This window comes from Protopterus annectens, chromosome 3.part1 (assembly GCF_019279795.1).
Source record: "Protopterus annectens isolate FY-2018-M chromosome 3.part1, PAN1.0, whole genome shotgun sequence".
NCBI lineage: Eukaryota > Metazoa > Chordata > Ceratodontiformes > Protopteridae > Protopterus > Protopterus annectens.
The window spans coordinates 1,105,636,412-1,105,653,659 of NC_056732.1; the positions used below are offsets into that span (position 1 = coordinate 1,105,636,412).

A 17,248-nucleotide genomic window follows, 5' to 3' on the forward strand; every position below is an offset into this window, starting at 1 on the left:
CACCTCCAATCAAATTTTAATCTTGAATCCGAAAAACAATGAATCCACTTACAGAAAAAGCTACTGGATCTCAACAATAAAAACTTATCTTCACAAGAAATAAGGACCCTATCAAACTACTCTGAATGGTCACACATGCCTTCAAAATTCCTTGTTAGATTAATTAACCAAAAAAACTCTCCCCTAGTATAACCAAACTAGTATATCATGGTAAGAGCTATCATAACACTCAAGATATAACTGAAATTTTTGAACAAACCTACACTGGTTCATAGAGTTCCCTCGACCTCTCATCAAATAAACAAGATATAGAAACTTTTTTAAACCAAATAAATTTTCCTAAACACAATTCTGAACAACAAACATTACTATCATCCCCTATTGCCCAACAAGAAATAGTTACGACTATCAACAAGCTTAAACATAATAAAGCCTCTGGTCCTGATGGCCTTACCGCAGACTTTTACAAAGCATTTGTTCAAAAACTATCTTTCTTTCTTTCTTCTCCATTTATTTAACTGTATCACTCACAGTGGAATAAATGTCTTACACTTAAATGCCTCTAAAATGATATTTTATCCCTGAAGCTAATTCTGATCTTAAAAACCCTTGGAACTACAGGCCTATTGCTCTTAACCTTGACATGAAGGTCTACGCATCTATCTTAGCTAACAGAATTAAACCCATTATCCCTACCATTATTTCTATAGAACAATCAGGATTCACTCAAAATAGACAGACATTTGACCACACCCTCCTCCTCAACACCTTCTTAACTCTCTCTACCAATACCCGCAACCCCATAAATACTCTGGCTATTGATGCCTCTAAAGCCTTCGACAGACTAAATGTTGAGTTTCTTCTATCCACTCTACTCAGGGTCGACGTTCCCCCAGCTTTCATACAAACCATTAAAACTCTATATTCTAACGCTCATACTATCTTACAAATCAACAACAATCTTTCTTCTTGAATTGATATTAAAAATGGAGCTAGACAAGGATACCCAATGTCTCCCTACCTATTTAATCTTTATATTGAACCCTTATTCTTGCTAATCACCCAAAAAACATTTCACCGTATTCCCAGTCTCTTTAATACAAAAATTGCATTTCAGCTTTGACTGATGACCTTAACCTTTATTACTCCCTCCCTAATTCTGATCTTCAAAAAATACTATACTCAATTGATAAGTACACGAGACTCTCCAACTGCAAACTAAACTTAGAGAAATCAAGCATTTCCCCCTTAACCCTTTCTGTTGACTATCTATCTGCTCTCGTCCCTCCCAAATAAAAATTAATTACTCTTTACAATACTTAGGTATCTCCTTCCATCAAGACCCCAACCAAATCTACCTGAATAACATTTCCAAACTTTGATCTAACATCCAGCAGGCCCTAAACAGATGGGCAAATCTAAACTTCCCATTTCTCGCCAAAGTCGCCACTATCAAAATGAACATTCTACCCCATCTTCTATATGTTTTCAACGCTTCTAACATAACTGTTCATAACAAATTTTTTTAAATCCCTTCACTCTATCTCTAAATTTCTACGGTCCCCCCAAATAAATCAGAATCCGTTATAGAAGATTAACTCTTCCCAAAGACAAGGTTGGTTTAAATCTACCTGATTTCAAACTTTATTACGATAACATCAACAGTAGCAAAATCGTAACAATAGCTGATTATGCTCCTAACTGGTCTCTCTGGTCCTCTACATGGGCTAAACTCTATTATAATTATATCAACACATGTCATTTTAATACCAAATTTCTACCCTTTCTTAATACAGAAAACCTAAATAACCTTAAGTTACTCACACATATTAAATATAAAATAAAAAGAAGTTATGTCTTACCATAATGTTCCATCTGTGTTGTAGATCTTTGCCCATTCATTACAAATAGGACTTCAGTTCCCTCCTCGGAACTGATACAGCTGTTTCCAAGCTCGCACCAGCCAAAAACTCTCAGCTAAGACCTACCCATAATGCCCCTCTCCTTGTTACTTCAAATCGAGTTTGCCCACCCCTATATAATAGCGGTAGTAATAGAAAAATAGTAGAAGGCTCTGTCTGAGCAAATACCCTAATCAGGAGTTCCTAAAGTCCACCAGGAGTCCAGGCAGGGGGAAGGAGGGTGGGAAGTAATGAATGGACAAAGATCTACAACACAGATGGAACGTTATGGTAAGACATAACTTCTTTATCTGATGTTGTAAATCTTTGTCCATTCATGACAAATAGGACCGAGTCCCCAGCTACTTGAGTCCTGGGTGGCCCTAAGGAAGGATATTCCTGAGCACCATAGAGCCAAAAGATACTCATCCCCTAGAGGCCAAATCCAATTTGTAATGAGAGATAAAGATATGAGGTCTTGCCCAAGTGGCTGCTGCGCAGATATCATCCATAGAGGCTCTGGAATTAAATTCTACAGAAGTAGCCATAGATCTGGTATAATGAGCCTTTATTCTGGAAGGTAAAGGGTAGCTTATTCTGTTGGTAGATAAAGGTAATGATGTTTCTAAGCCAGGAGGATAAAGTCAATTTGGAAACAGGTTTACCCAATCTGGGTCCTGCAAAAGCCACAAACAATTGATCTGTTTTCTTGAAAGATTTTGTCCTGTCCAAATAACACATCAAGAGTGTGCAAAAGGTACTCCCCTCTATTAGAATGCTAAGGAAAGAAAAACGGCAGGTCAACAGATTGGTTAATGGAAAATCCAGAAATGACCTTGGGCAAGAAAGAAGGGTCAGTACAAAGGGAAACCCTATCCATGTGGAAGATCAAGTAAGGTCTCTTGACACTCAAGGCTTGCTGGTCAGATGCTCTTTTCACTGAAGTAAGTGCTACTACAAGTAAAGTTTTTCATGACAAAAATTTTAAATCACATGAATCAAAGGGCTTGAAAGGAGGTCCTGTGAGAGATTGAAGCACCTAAGTCAAGTCCCAGGGTTCTAAGGGAGGCTTGACCGGAGGTTCAACATGTAATACTCCTTTCAAAAATGTATTGCATAGTTGGTGTTCATAATTGAAGAATTATCAAGTCCATTATGAAAACTGGTGATAGCTGCTAGATGTACAGTGATTGTTGATGCAGAGGCTCCTGCATGTGAAAGAGTCGTCAGGTATCGAAGGATCTTTTGACTAGACATAGAGAAGGGATCTATGTTCTGATCTTTGGCCCAAATAGAAAACCTAGTCCATTTACTAGAATAAACTTTCCTGGTGGAAGGTTTGTGTGAAGCCAGAAGAATTTCACGAACAGGAGATGGGATGTCAGGCAGCCTGGCAATCATTGGAAGTGGAGGAACCAAGCTGTGAGCTTGAGACTGTGGAGGTTTGGATGAATCAGTCCTTGAGGATGAGATAACAGGTCTTGGGAATGATCCAGGATCCACGGGCTATGAATCAGATGAGGTCATAGAAACAGGAACCAGACTTGACGGGGACAATGAGGATCACTTTACTTCTCAACCTCTGAGCTTTCTGGAGAAATTTTGGAATGAGGGGAAACAAGGGAAAGGCATACAGAAGACCCGGGGCTAATCGTGCGTTAGTGTCCCTCAGGGGTTCCCCATGAGGGGGGGGAATCAAGGCAAAGTAGCTCCTGCATTTGTAGTTTAGGGGGGAGCAAACAGATCACAGCAAGGCTTGCCCCAGCATCGGAAGATCCGATCCACTGTTACAGGGTTGAGAGGCCACTCTTGAGGCATCAGGATGTTCCTGCTCAGATTGTCTGCAATAAGGTTGGAACTCTGGGGAATGTGCATTGCTATAAGAAAGCGGTTGAAAGCTATCACCCAGTGCCAAATCCTCATGGCTTCCCGACACAGGGGGTAAGACCTGGTTCTGCCCTGCTTGTTGATATACCAGACAACTGACATGCCCAGATGGTAGGGATGCATGGAACGCTTGCAACGCTAAAAGTACTGCCCTCAGTTCCAGGACATTTATGTGCAAATTGGCCTCCATGGGGGACCAGGTGCCTTGGACTGTCTTTCCCTGGAAATGCCCCACCACCACCCTAACAGGGAAGTGTCCGTAGTAACCATGGCCATGGGCTGGGGAAGACAGAACGGTCGACACCAAAGATTCGTTTGTGGCTTTATCCACCATAGCATTTCTTCCCTGCAACGGTTTGTAAGACGTATCGTGGTTGAGTGGGTGAGTTAGAAATGATCATTGTGCAGAAAGGAGCCACTGCAGAATTCTCATGTGCAACCTTGCCAGGGGTACTAATGTAATGGCAGCAGCCATGGAACCTAAGAGCTGCAGTACAAGACGTGCTGGTACATAGGTCTGAGGAAGAAGGTCTTGGATTTGGTGTCTTATTTTCGAAAGCCTGTGGGGGGGGGGCTTGACAGGATATTGTGTCGAAGACCACTCCAATAAATTCCAGTGTCTGCATTGGGGACATCTGAGATGTGTCCTGGTTGATTGTAATCCCCAAGCGGAGAGCGAGACCTTGAGTGTAAGAGAGGCTGCGGACTAGGAGATTCCTGGTCGGAGTGGTAAGGAGCCAATCGTCTAGATACGGAACCACCTGGAATCCTTGTAGTTGAAGATGAGCTACCACAACTGCCATACATTTGGTGAACACTCGGGGGTGCTGTCGAGAAACCGAATGGCAGTGCCATGAACTGGTAGTGATTGGCTCCCAGCCGGAAGCGGAGAAACCTCCAGGAGTGGTAATCCATCTTTATGTGGTAGTACGCATCCTGGAGGTCTATAGAGCACATCCAGTTGTCCCTCCCTAGGAAGGGAAGAATGGACTGTACCATGACCAACCAGAATTTTTGAGGTTTGATAAATTTGTTCAATAGGCTAAGATCCAGGATTGGTCTCCAGTCCCATCTTTTTTGGCACTAAAAAGAACCTTGAATAAAACCTGGATCCTGTCTGAACTGGTGGAACTGGTTGGATGACTCTTTTTCTTAGCAGCTTTTCTATTTCTAAGGCTGCTAATTCCCTCTGATTAGGTGGTACATCAGGGATTTGTTTGACGGGTCTGGGAGTTAAATTGAATGGTATTTGGTAGCCTCTGGATATTATTCTCTGCAACCAAACATCGGTAGTAATAAGATGCCATGCTGGTAGGTGCAGAGAAAATCGACCCCCGACTGCTTCCAGAGGAAAGCAATCGGGCCGCTGCTCAGGAGCGCTGGTAGGGTCCGCTGGAGAAAGAATCTCTAGTCCCCTGGTTACGTAGACACCCTCTACCCTGAAAGTGGCATCTTCCAGATGAGTTGCCTCCTCTGCCCCAGGGAGATTGTTCACCACGAGTGTCACGAAAAGATCCTTGGGATTTCTTGAACCACATTCTTCCTCCCTTCTGGTTCCTGGTGTAGGACCTCTGGGGGATTGAAAAGCATATGTCCACAACAGACAAGGTCTTTCCACCTTTCTCACTTCGTGCAAGTGTGTCTCGTACTTTGGGTCCAAAAAGTGCAGATTCATCAACAGGTGCATTGACGAAAGAAGATTTAAAGGGCTCTGCGAAGTCACACAACCACATCCAAGCATTACGCCTTATGACAATGCCTAATGTGGCAGCTTGAGCTGCCCCCATATCAAACGCATCGAGGAGTTCGAGATGGATTCAAGGGTAGCTAACTATGAGACGACAGTGTCACTGACCTCATCAGGCAGTACTCCCACCAAAGAGGAAGACATTTCGGAAATTTGGTCTCTTTGGAGGCAAGTAAAGTCTGCCAGATAGTTCAACCACCGAATGGCAAAAGTCGCTGAAGCATAGGTCCGCTTCCCTAGTCTGTCTATGGTCCGGGACTCCCTTTTCGGAGGATGGACAGTGGAACTATCTTCTGCCAATTCCCTCTTGGTGGCCACTGCCACGACCATAGAATCAACTGTAAACTGCTTGGACCAGTGGGGCTGGTCTTCAGGTGTAGATAAAATTTTGTCTGGCCTCCGGGGGACAGGTTCTACATTGTCAGGCCTCCGGGGGACAGGTTCTACATTGTCAGGGCCTTCTAGGCATGCTGCACAATGAGCTTAACAAGGTCATCTGCCGATGGGGTCACCCAGGAAGTAGATGGCTGGACATGGAAGGCCTGCAAGAACACCAATTCCTCAGAAGAAGGGTTAAAGGACTTCCAGTCTCCCCACTGCTTGAGGATTTCAAGAATGTCTCAGAATGAGATGTCGTGTGGGGGAGACCGTGGGGAACCTTCCCTCATCAGAATCTGTGTCTTCGGTGATAGATTCCTCCGGGGAATCAAGGTGCTTCCTCTTGCACTGTTTCTTCCAGGGTGGTATGGACGGTCCAAGCACTACTCCGAGAGAGCGATGCAGCAAGTGTGGTCTGTGCCGACAGGGGAAAAACTGCTGTAGGAGCTGAGACAGTATGCAACAGGGTGGACATTGGTACCGCGATCTCTGGGACCTGGGTAGAGGCTGGAGAAGGATAAACAGGGGAAGATGTAGTAAAAGATTTCGAGCCAAGAGGGACGGAAGATCTAGCTGGAAAGGGCAATCCCCTAGCTGAAAGAAGCTGGTACACAACCTGCACTAGGTCTAATTCAGAAAAACTCCTGGTGGATCTAAAGGAGGCTGCTGAAGGAGAACCAGGTCTTTCTAGAAAAGGGCTAAACCTTTGTCCCAAAAAAGGGTTGTAAGTTGGAGAGTATCTTGTCCTTGGCAGATATTCGAGTTTACGAGCCGATGGAGCTTAAGAAACTATCGGCACCGTGGCCGGGGATGGTGCCGAAGTAGGTACAGTCATAGGGGCCAATGTCGGATCCAAGGACGGCACCAACGTCAGTGGTGCCAAGATTGGAACTGAAATAGGGGTGAATATCATGGATGGCACTGAGGGAGAAGATACAGAGCTTGGTGCCGAAGAGGTCTGCGACGAGGGCACTGGCGAAGCACGGAGCCAACTCAGTTCTGTAACTTATGGAGATGCAGGAACCGAGTCACTTCATTTTTCCTTATGTTTTTTGGTCTTTGGAGGGGGTGAGACCTCCGACCCAGATAGAGCCTCTGAAAAAGGTGTCTTAATTAAACCTTTTAAAATAAGCTTATTTTTTATGTTCTGCTAGTGTACGAATAAAACTAGCACAAATATCACAGTCAGCTTTAATATGATCCACACCCAAACAGCAGACACAACGAGCGTGTCCATCCGAGTTGGGCATCTTATGCCCACACTTGTCACACTGTTTAAACCCCAACTTAGCTTTGGCTGGCATAGTAAGGCAACAAAACTATCCTACAAAAAAAAAACAAAAGAAGGGAGAGAAAAAGGTGAGAGAATACCAACAACGGTATTTAAAAAAGACCACAAGTGGTAAGGAAGAGCCTATCAGAGGCAGGAGAGAGGAACAGTACCAACAATTGCAGAAATTAAATTACCAAGGTAAAGGGTAGGGAATAGAAGTAGGTTATAAGTGACAGTGAGAAAAGGCTATATTGACTAAAAAATAAGAAATTTTGACGAGAAAATATCTTAAAAATTACAATTTTCTACTTAGCTTTGAGAGAGATGGCTAGCACGTCTGACGAGGAATGCGGCAAATGAGATCTGAAGTAACTAGAAGAGGGGCAGGGTTAATTTTAGTTCATCGAACGGGCACATCATCGAAACCCACTGCACTGACACGGCATAACATCAAACACCTGAGAGACGATTTTCCTCTCACAGTAAGTAACCATTTGACCATCCAGAAGTCTTAATCTACCATTTAAACAAACACACAGATGTGGGGGGCTATGCCCCCCACACCCCCCTACATGGGGGGCTTCGCCCCCTACAACTCCCTTCCTTAATATTCCAACTCCGAAAACACACTACTGCTGGGGTACAGGGCAAAGTTCATGTTTATGGCCAAAAGGTTACTTACCGTGTGGGGAACGTCGGCTCTCCGGATTTCGATGTTATGCAGTGGGTTTCGATGGTGTGGCCATTCGATGAACTAAAGATAACCCGAGGGGCATTATGGGTAGGTCTTAGCTGAGAGTTTTTGGTTGTCTCAAGCTTGAAAACGGCCGTATCGGTTCCGAGGATGGAACTGAAGTCCTATTTGTAATGAATGAACAAAGATTTACAACATCAGATCTATCCTTCAAAAGATTTTCAAATCACTGAAACTGTCTATTGCTTTCAATACCTTGCAACTACTTCATCTCAACCCCAACCTTAAACCGAACAACAAAATGGTCACTCTAAATACTCTCTTATTGGACAGTTAACTATACCAATTTCTTTCCTTTTAAAAGTAATTCTAAAACTGATATAAGACTACACGTCTCTACCCAAAAGATATACAATAATTTTGACACAAATTCTTGACCTTTGCTGTAATGCTTTGAAAGATACCTCACTAATTTTTAATGACATAAAAGCCTGCAAATCCATATGGAACCTCCTTTTACTTTAGAAGAAAATGGTTTCTAATTCATACAAATTTATTCTTTCTATCTGAGCCCAAAATAAGTTAATCTTTTCAAACTATTGGGAAGACCAAGATCGTTCCATTTCTCCTAACCAAATCTTCCAAGCTATTCAACTTTCCTTGAAACTTATCCCCTTTAAAAACTTAGCTACACCTAAATTATGATTTTAAATAATGTGTACCTCACTCCTATACTGTCTAAAAATCTATCCTTCGTTCTCCTCTCTGTCCACACTCTACCAACCACAAAGCTAACCTGTTCCACATTTGTTGGAGCTTCAAATGCCCTTACAGACTTTGGTGCTCCCTTAGAGTACAACTGGAAAAGATGGGATATGAGAAAATGACCCTGTCTTGGAAATTCGCACTATTGCATATCTCTCCTACAGGATTGTCTAAACTTCAGATCTGTATCTTAATAACACTCTTTACTCTTATCAAACTCTACATCACTCTTAACTGGAAGGACAGATCTCGACTCTTATGGGTGGATTTAAACAACTTGCTATCAAACACTCACTTGCTCACTAATATCTGATCGACACTCAAAAACTTCACACATTTTATCGAATATTGGGACGCATTGTTTGACCTCATATTAGTTTAACTCTATTATCCTCTCTTCCTTGTTGGACATAAGGTGTATGCAAATAGTTATTTTGTTGTGCATAGTTTATCTGTATTTCTGACTTATTATATACTTGCCCTCTTTTAGTATTATATTAAAAATTGTTAATAAAGAGATTTTGCAAAAAAAAAAAGCTGAGATGTATACAGTCAATGTAGTCGTTATAATGAGTGGGTACGGAGGCTTCCTGTTGTTGAAAGTGACTCCCATCTATTTTTGATCACAGGTAGTGGTTGTTGATTTATCAAAACAGAACTCTTCCCCATTCCAAATAGCCCCACCCATTCAGTTGCTTCCTGCAGCCCACTGTCACCATCTGCCACAGTGAATGATTGTGTGTGCTTGTGTGGAGGGGGTTGCAACTTCCATTTACATGAAATACTAAGATGACTGCATGAGTCCGTTAACTTTTGTTTACTTGTTATCCTACTAATAAACATTGTAGATTACTGCATTATTACATTATATAATTTTGTTGACTTAATATTGCCTTTATTAGTTTTTCTTAAATTGCTTATATTTTGTAAGATTAATTAGTCAAGGTTTTCATGATAGATTGCTGATTTTTTTTGTTAATAAAATGACTGAATAGGACTAAGGGGCTAAAATGACTAAAACTAACTGCTAGATACTGTAAGATGTCTGTCACAAGCGCTCATGTCAAATTACCATAAAGTGAAAAGAGACGCAAAGCTCCTGTGGGTTTAACTGAAAGGCACCTCCTGTCAACTATCCATGACTGCAGAATGTCTCTGATTTTGTCCAATCTTTTGTAAAATGTTTGATTTTATGGTCAATCACGGAGTATTAGTCAAGTCAGTAGTACAAGACATTAGACTTCTATACTGCTCAACTGTCCAGATTTTCGCAGGATGCCCAGATTTTTGACTAATATCGTTTATCTATTCCTCATAAAAATATGTTGTTTTCTGACAAATCACTAAGGATTAAAGTCACTAAATAGGATCATAGGAAGCTTATTGGCCCTGAGGCCCTTACAAGCCTAGTCATGAATTTAGCCCCTTTCCCACAAGTCAGCACGGATGACGTACATTTGAGATTTACACTTCATAGCCTTCAAATATGCATACTAATACACATCCTGTTATTCTCGCAAATTTCTAAAAGCAATATTTAAAGTAGCGTTGACCAGATTTCTTCTGATATGAAGTTTGGAGGTATGTAGAATTCACATTATTTAGTGTTCAGGAAAATGTACGTTGATGCAAAACCTGACGTTTAAAATCTAACCCTGATTTTCAGGACCATGCCCCGGACTACTTTTTGCTCTGTCCCTGATTATTGACTAAAGATGTTTTACTTCATGCTTAGATATGTGGATGTTTTCACAACCAAAAGCAGCACGAACGAAACAACCAAATGTAACAGTTGGACGACGGCTACTGATAATGGAACCTCTGAATGACGAATCATAATTATGGTAAAATGCAGCGTATATTACAACTACTTATAGCACATTAAATAAGGTTTAACTAAATAACTACATCATTAACTTTAATATACATATTAGAAAAGTCCTTCATATCTAAAACTCATTGTACCATTTCACACTATGTAACTGTCACCACAAAAAATGTACAACTGAATATTACACTATTATTGCCCTAGCGTTGTCACCTCACAGTAAGACGCTGTACGGTTCGATTCTCAGCTAAAGCGTCTTCTGCGTGAGACATGCGTGAATGGGCGTACCTTCGTTGAAGGTTCTGCGTCAGGGCTGGTAACTCGGCACGTAAAAACCAACTACCAATCATTAGCGGACCGGAGTTCCGCTGTGGCGACCCCTAACTGGGTAAAGCCGAAAGACACAAACAAACATTGCCGTTGTGAATATAAGCAGACGTCAGCGTGTATAACTTCTTACAATAAAGTTATTTAATGGATCTTGTTTCGCACTTGCTCTTTCTCTATGCTTCGCATCCATGTACGACTAGTGTCACGTGTTACGTGTACTACAAAAGAGAACGTGGATGACGTAGCCCTTCCCTTTTGAAAAATAATCACTAAGGTGCTTGGTTCTTCTATGTGAAGCTAAGGCCGAGTTTTACTAATCCGGCGACTAGCACCCTTTTGTGTAAGCATCTGTTAAGGCAAAGTGCATTTAATTGTTTAAGAATGGCATCTACATCTGAACTTGCCTGCATTTATTCCGCTCTTATCCTCCATGATGATGAGGTATCCGTAACGGTGAGTTTCTCGAGTCTTACTACTGTCATGGCGCTGCATGGCATGATTTCTCCTACAGTGGGTGAAACGTATGTAATAAACGTGGAACGCGAGTAATGGCTACTGTAACCACATAGTTTTAGTGTTGGGGTAGCAGATGTAGTTGAAAAATGAAACTGATGTTAAAGTGGTTAATAATCCGCTTTTGCATTGGTGATACCGTTGTGGACTGTACCTTATGGGATAACTTTTGTTTGTGGTGCTTTCAGTTGTGGCGCGTTTAAAGTTTTGGCTTGGAGTGCTCATTCATATACTAGTTTAACAGTATCTTTCATTAGGTACGCTTTTTGTGTGGGGTCTTAGACTTTCTGTATATTGTCAAGGCGGCAACTGCCTTTCCTGCGCGGTTGAGCAGGTTTTTAACTGTGGTATGGTAAGCTGGTGGCAATCCAGGTAGAAAGTAAAGTAAAACTGCAAGTACATAGGATACGCAGTAGCAAAGCCCCGCTCTTCAGTTACCGTCGGTATATAACACTGCTCACAGTCGAGTGCATTCTAACAGCTGCGATAAACTAAGAAAAATGGGGTGCTGTTTGCACTTGACCAACTTTTCGAGTATTGTTTAGTGGCTATTCTGCAGCTGCTGGCGCTACTTTGCGCGAGAGAACGAGCTATTGTACTCTCGTTCATGATGAGACTTTTTTTTTAAGAACGCTTTTTAGATTGTCAGGTTTGCATTATAACTGTACCTCGCGTAGATGCGTGTCCATAGATCTCAACCTTCCATCTCCTAAATGAGGAACACTGCCTCTCTCAAAGTGTTACTGTATATTTCTAAAGTGTTCTTATGATTTAATGACTCAGTACTTTTAACAATGGACATCAGTTAAAAAAATGCCTAACACTGAATGTGTGACGGACCTTTTCAATGTAGAACTTTGAGGAACATGGACTTTTTAAGACCCGAAATGAGAAGTTCCTCGTAATGTTGTATACTTGAGAGGTATGGGGGTGTCGCTACTGATTGACACGGGAATTGGGCATGGAAACGCCCGATGAGTCTGGAGGCGTGGTTAGGTTGCGACTTGCTACTGCACACCCTACGAGGTACTGTTCTAATGCAAAATCGGTTCACTGCTAAAGTGACGTGCCATCCCCCATTGTGCAAAAATGGGAAAGAGGGGTTGCTGAATATTTATTTCTCAAAGTCGCAGCGGTAGAAGTGAGGAATGAGCAACCCAGAGGCAGTACTACGCAGGTGAGGATGTTGGTTGACAGCTGTAGTCACAGCAAGTGAGTAAACTGCAGAAATGCTGCTTTGGTAGTAAGTTAATCAGCAAGGGACATTTTTTGAAAGAAAACCAACATTAATGTAGAATTAATTTATCAGAAAACATAAGGGAAGGAATAAAGCCAGTTCTGTGACTGACAAATCACTATCCCAGAGATATGGTTTTATAGGTTCATGGGTAGATGCTAGGCTATTAACCCAAGGGCCTATGTAAGCCTAGCCAAAAAGGTATCCTGGCTTTTGCCGCCCAAGAATTTTTTTTTCCTGTGCCCCTGTCGAGCAGAGCAACAGAAGTGATCCCTGGGGTGAATTTCGTATTTCCTAAACAATCCTCAAGATTTTTCTTGAGTGCTAATGAGAAACTCTGTTTGACATAGGTAGTCTGTTTCAGAGTATGGGAAGTCTCTGGGACAGGAATCTATCCCATCAGCATGTTCTGTTTATTGGGGTGACAAGGTATAGGTCCCCAGAGCATGTAGCTCTGAGGGATTGTGTTTTTAAGTGGAGCATGTCCAGCTCTGGGTTTGACACAGCTTCCTATGTTAGGCAGAGATTGCCTCTGTGTAGGTGATGTGGACAGAGTAAAGCTGGAGTTTTTTTGAGACTGTCTGCATAGGGCATCTGTTTAAGGCCAGTAATCCTCTTTGTGAAGTATTTCTGTGGCCTTTCCAGTTGTAGATGTCTTGTGAGGTACATACCAAAAGGGGTGTTGTACTCTATAATGGGTCTAATGAGTGATGAGTAGAGGTGAACAGTGACCTCTTTTTCCTGGATGAGAAACCTTTTGTCATGAGGTGAGCCACATAAAAGGATTTCCTGACCACTGTGACAATGTGATTATCAAAGGAGAGATTACTGTCCACCTGTGTCCCAAGGTCTCTTATCACACTTTCGGCATTAAGTAGACTACCACTTGTGTGGCAGTTCATGGGTACAGCATTTTTACCAAAGGGGATGACAATACACTTTTTGGCATTGAGCGTCAGGCCATGGCTTTGACACCAGGCATCTGTCTCAGTGAAGCCCTTTTGTAGTATGTCCACATAGTTAGTTTCTGTTATGGTTCCTAGTTTGCAGTCATCTGCAAACTTTGTTAGCCAAAGACCTTCTGTGTTAGCCTGTACTTCAGAGACGTAGATGCCAAAGAGGAGAGGACCCAGGTCTGAACCCTGTGGTACTCCACTTGTCACTGGTCTGAAGTCGGATTTGGGGTCTGCTACTTTCACAGTGTGGGTTCTCTCCGTGAGCCAGTTGGCAACCCATCTTGTGACATAGGGATTTATACCTAGTTTAGTGAGCTTGTTTAATTCCAGAGTGGGGGGGTGGTGTCGAAAGCCTTGGTGAGATCTAGATAAGCTGTGTGAACCACCTTATCCTCGTCTATGGTTTTGGTGACTGCTTCAAAGAAGTCGGGTTTAGGAAACATGATCTGCCTTTTACAAACCCGAGCTGGGTAGGGTGCAGAGTTTGGAGATTACCAATGTCTTTGAGTTCCATTATATGTTCCATGGCCTTGCAGACCAGGCTCATTAGGCTAATGGGGCGGTAGTTCCTGGGGTCTGTCTTGGCTCCCCCTTTGTGGAGTGGGATAACTTTGTCGCGGTGTGCCATTCAGTGGGCACAAAGCCTGAGGTGAGGCTGTGATTCAACATGGTACTTGGGTAGGGTGCCAGTTCATTATGTAGCGAGTGTAGAACACAGTCTGGGATATTGTCGGGTCCCATGGATGCTGTGTTCTTGGCTTTGGGGTGTTTTTTTAACCTGTGCAGCCGTGATTACAGGAACTTTGCATTCTTCCAGTATAGAGATGGGCCCTCTAGGGGGTGAGAGGGGGGTAAAGTTAGCACTGAACCTGTCTGCCAGGATGTTGGCAGTATCAGTTGGTTCTGTATGTTTAGTGCCATTGTGCTGTAACTCGGAGCAGATGTGGGTGTTGTCATTTAGATTCTTGATATAGCTATAGAATGCTTTGTGGTTGTCTTTCAGTGGCAATTTTGTTTTCGTAACTAGCTTTGGAGGATTTTATGAGGGATCTCAGCTTGCTGAGGTTGACCAGTGAGTTCTTCCAGTCATGGGATTTTACTCTCTCTTGCAACAGTTTCTTTCTTCTGTTGTAGAGTTTATGGCAGAGGACCACCAGATTGGCTTTCTTTTTTTGGAGGATGGCATCTTGGTTCCGTTAGGGATCGCATGATCCATGCACTCGTAAGTGCTTATAAAGTGCATTTGTGTAGGATTCAGCAGTTGTACCTGTGTTGCCTGTCTGCATGGGTTTCATGAAGTTTGCCACTTCTGTCTTAATTGTGAAGTTGGCTTTGGAGAAGTCTTTTACGGTGGTTTCCCTAATTGGGGGTGGGATGTGGATGTCTAGGGTGATTAGCTTGTATTCAGATTTGACCAACGAGGAATTGACCTCTGGTGTGTAACACCAGTTGCCCATGTTGGTAATGACATGGTCTAGGATATTGCTGCCCTTGGTGGGGATGTGAATAAGTTAATCCAAGGCGTTTGAATTTATGAATTCCAGAAAACGTTGAGCAAAAGAGTTGATACATGAGTAGTTTTCCCAGTTAATGGTGGAGTAGTTGAAATCACCCATTATTAGAGTGTTGGGTTGTACCCTAATACTTTCCAGTGTATCAAGAAATGAGGAGTGGGAATCCTGGGGCATGGTGGGGGGTCTGTAGCAAGCTATAGTTTGGATTGCAGTCTTGACCAGAGTTAGTTGCACGTGGATAATCTCGGATGCATTATGCTCTGCAACTAGCCTGGAGGTGTGGATATCCTTAATGAATATGGACATGCCTTCACCTTTAGTGCTTCGTTCTGGGTTAGGTGGCTGAACGGTATGGTATGAATTATAGCCTGGTAACGCAGGGGTGCTCTCAGGAGCTTTGAACTAGGTCTCTGTCACTGCACAGATGTCTATGTTCTCCATTTTAGGGAGTGCCTCGAGTGAGTGCATTTTGAGGTTTAGACTTTTAGTATTGAGTAGCATTATCCTCAGATTTTGCTTGTTTGTACCTGTTAAGGTGTTGAATTCGTCATTTGAACCTTGCCTAAAAAAGGCACTATAGGGGTGGTAAGAGCATTTGCCAGTGTCCCGAATCCTTAGGGTGACAGGTGCAGGTCATCTCTGGCAAAGCATCGTGGTCTGTCGATCATGTCGTCCCAGGCAGACAAATACATTGGTTCCCCTTAGAATGACACCAGAAGGATTAGCCAATTGTTGAAGTCTTATCATTTTGTCCTTTTACTCTGGTATCATTCTGGGTGATGGCAGGATGCTACTCAGGGCTAGGGTCATACCTGCCTGGGCTACAAGATTCGGAGAGCTCTTCCATGTCTCTTCATGTAGTCCAGGGAGGTATGTCTCGGGTCATTCGCACCAACATGGACAATGACATTTGTACTTGTTGGAGTGACCTGCGTGCGTGTGTTGTGGTGGATCCTGGCACCTGATAGTAACTTTCTCCTTGTTTAGCCTGGTGGGTGGAACCAGTGTGCCTGACTATAGAGTCACCTATGAGTAGAATGTTTGATACATTGTTATGCCTTATGGGCTGTGGTTGAGTGGCACACTGAGTTTGTTGGCTGTGTCATTTGGGTTGTGTTGGGGGGTGGAATTTGCTTGCATTTCTGCTTTGGAGGTCCCTGGTGCTTGGACAGGTTTTTGAGAGTCTCCGCAAATGTAGGTGTGTGTGTGTTGTGTTTCTATGTGTGTGTTTTTTGGTGGTGTAGGTTTCAAGGGACTATGAGGTGTGTGGTGCAAGTGTTTACCTTCTCCTCTTGACTGTCTAGTCCAGTCTTGGGTGAAGAGAGCTTTGCTTCCAGTTTGGCTATAAGTGCATCACTCACAGGTTGTAGTGTTGGATGGTAGGAGAAGAGGGTTGTCTGTGTACATGAGGCAATTGCTGCATTGCCCCAAGATGCCCAGATTCATCAGGTAGACAGGAGAAATCACCGAGAGCTGACCCTTAGACATGCCTGGGTAGGTGCTTATTTATTAAGGACTAAAAACTGCTTTCCTCTAGACAAGTGAGGAAAGTTGAGAGCTGTAGTAATTTGCAGCTTATTTAGTGCTTAAGAGTTCTGAACAAGTGCCGAGTTCAAAGAAACCGGTTTGAGTGCTGAAACTAGAACTGGCTAGTTGTAAGAAACAAAATTAAGCTAGAAGGCTTCCCTCCAACACAGAAAAGCTTGGGGGCTCAGAAGCCTACAAACAGTGTAGACCACTTACAGGAAAGGCAGGAAACAAACTTAAAATATTTTTTCCCAGATGTTCTCTTTGTACATTAACATTGAAGTACATTAATCCACCAGATGTGCTGTTGCCACCCAAACCCCACCCAACAGCAGGGTGATGTTAGTGTGGTCATGAATCAGCATTTTCCTGTGTTTGTCGTCCGCAAGGATTACCAATGGTTACCGCGAACATGTTGGCTCATTGGAGGAGCAAATTACGTTCACTAAAAAGGCAATTGCAAAAATTTATAAAAGTGTGTGGCAATGTAACAAAGCTGGCATTTTTGTTATTTACGTGATGCAGCCGTGTCACGTCATTACTCTAACTCTCTTCATACCATAGTTGGTACTGTCCCTCTTGCTTTGGTAGGCCCCCTTCCCTACCACTTTATGGTATTTCTTAGTACCATTGTTGGTACTCCCATCTGTTTTAAAAAAAAAAAAACAAATTTTTTCTTTAACCTTGCTGCTGCTTGA

At 42.7% G+C, this 17,248-nt stretch overlaps 1 protein-coding gene across 1 annotated transcript in view; it reads left to right on the top strand.

Annotated features, from left to right (window-relative positions):
* Positions 1–11,042: 11,042 nt before the first annotated feature.
* Positions 11,043–17,248, top strand: part of RPLP1 (ribosomal protein lateral stalk subunit P1) — a 44,585-nt gene continuing 38,379 nt past the window's right edge. Inside the window, exon 1 of the mRNA XM_044067246.1 lies at positions 11,043–11,256. Within this exon, the coding sequence (XP_043923181.1) occupies positions 11,185–11,256 (72 nt within the window). The 5' untranslated portion in view covers positions 11,043–11,184. The remainder of the gene's footprint in view (positions 11,257–17,248) is intronic.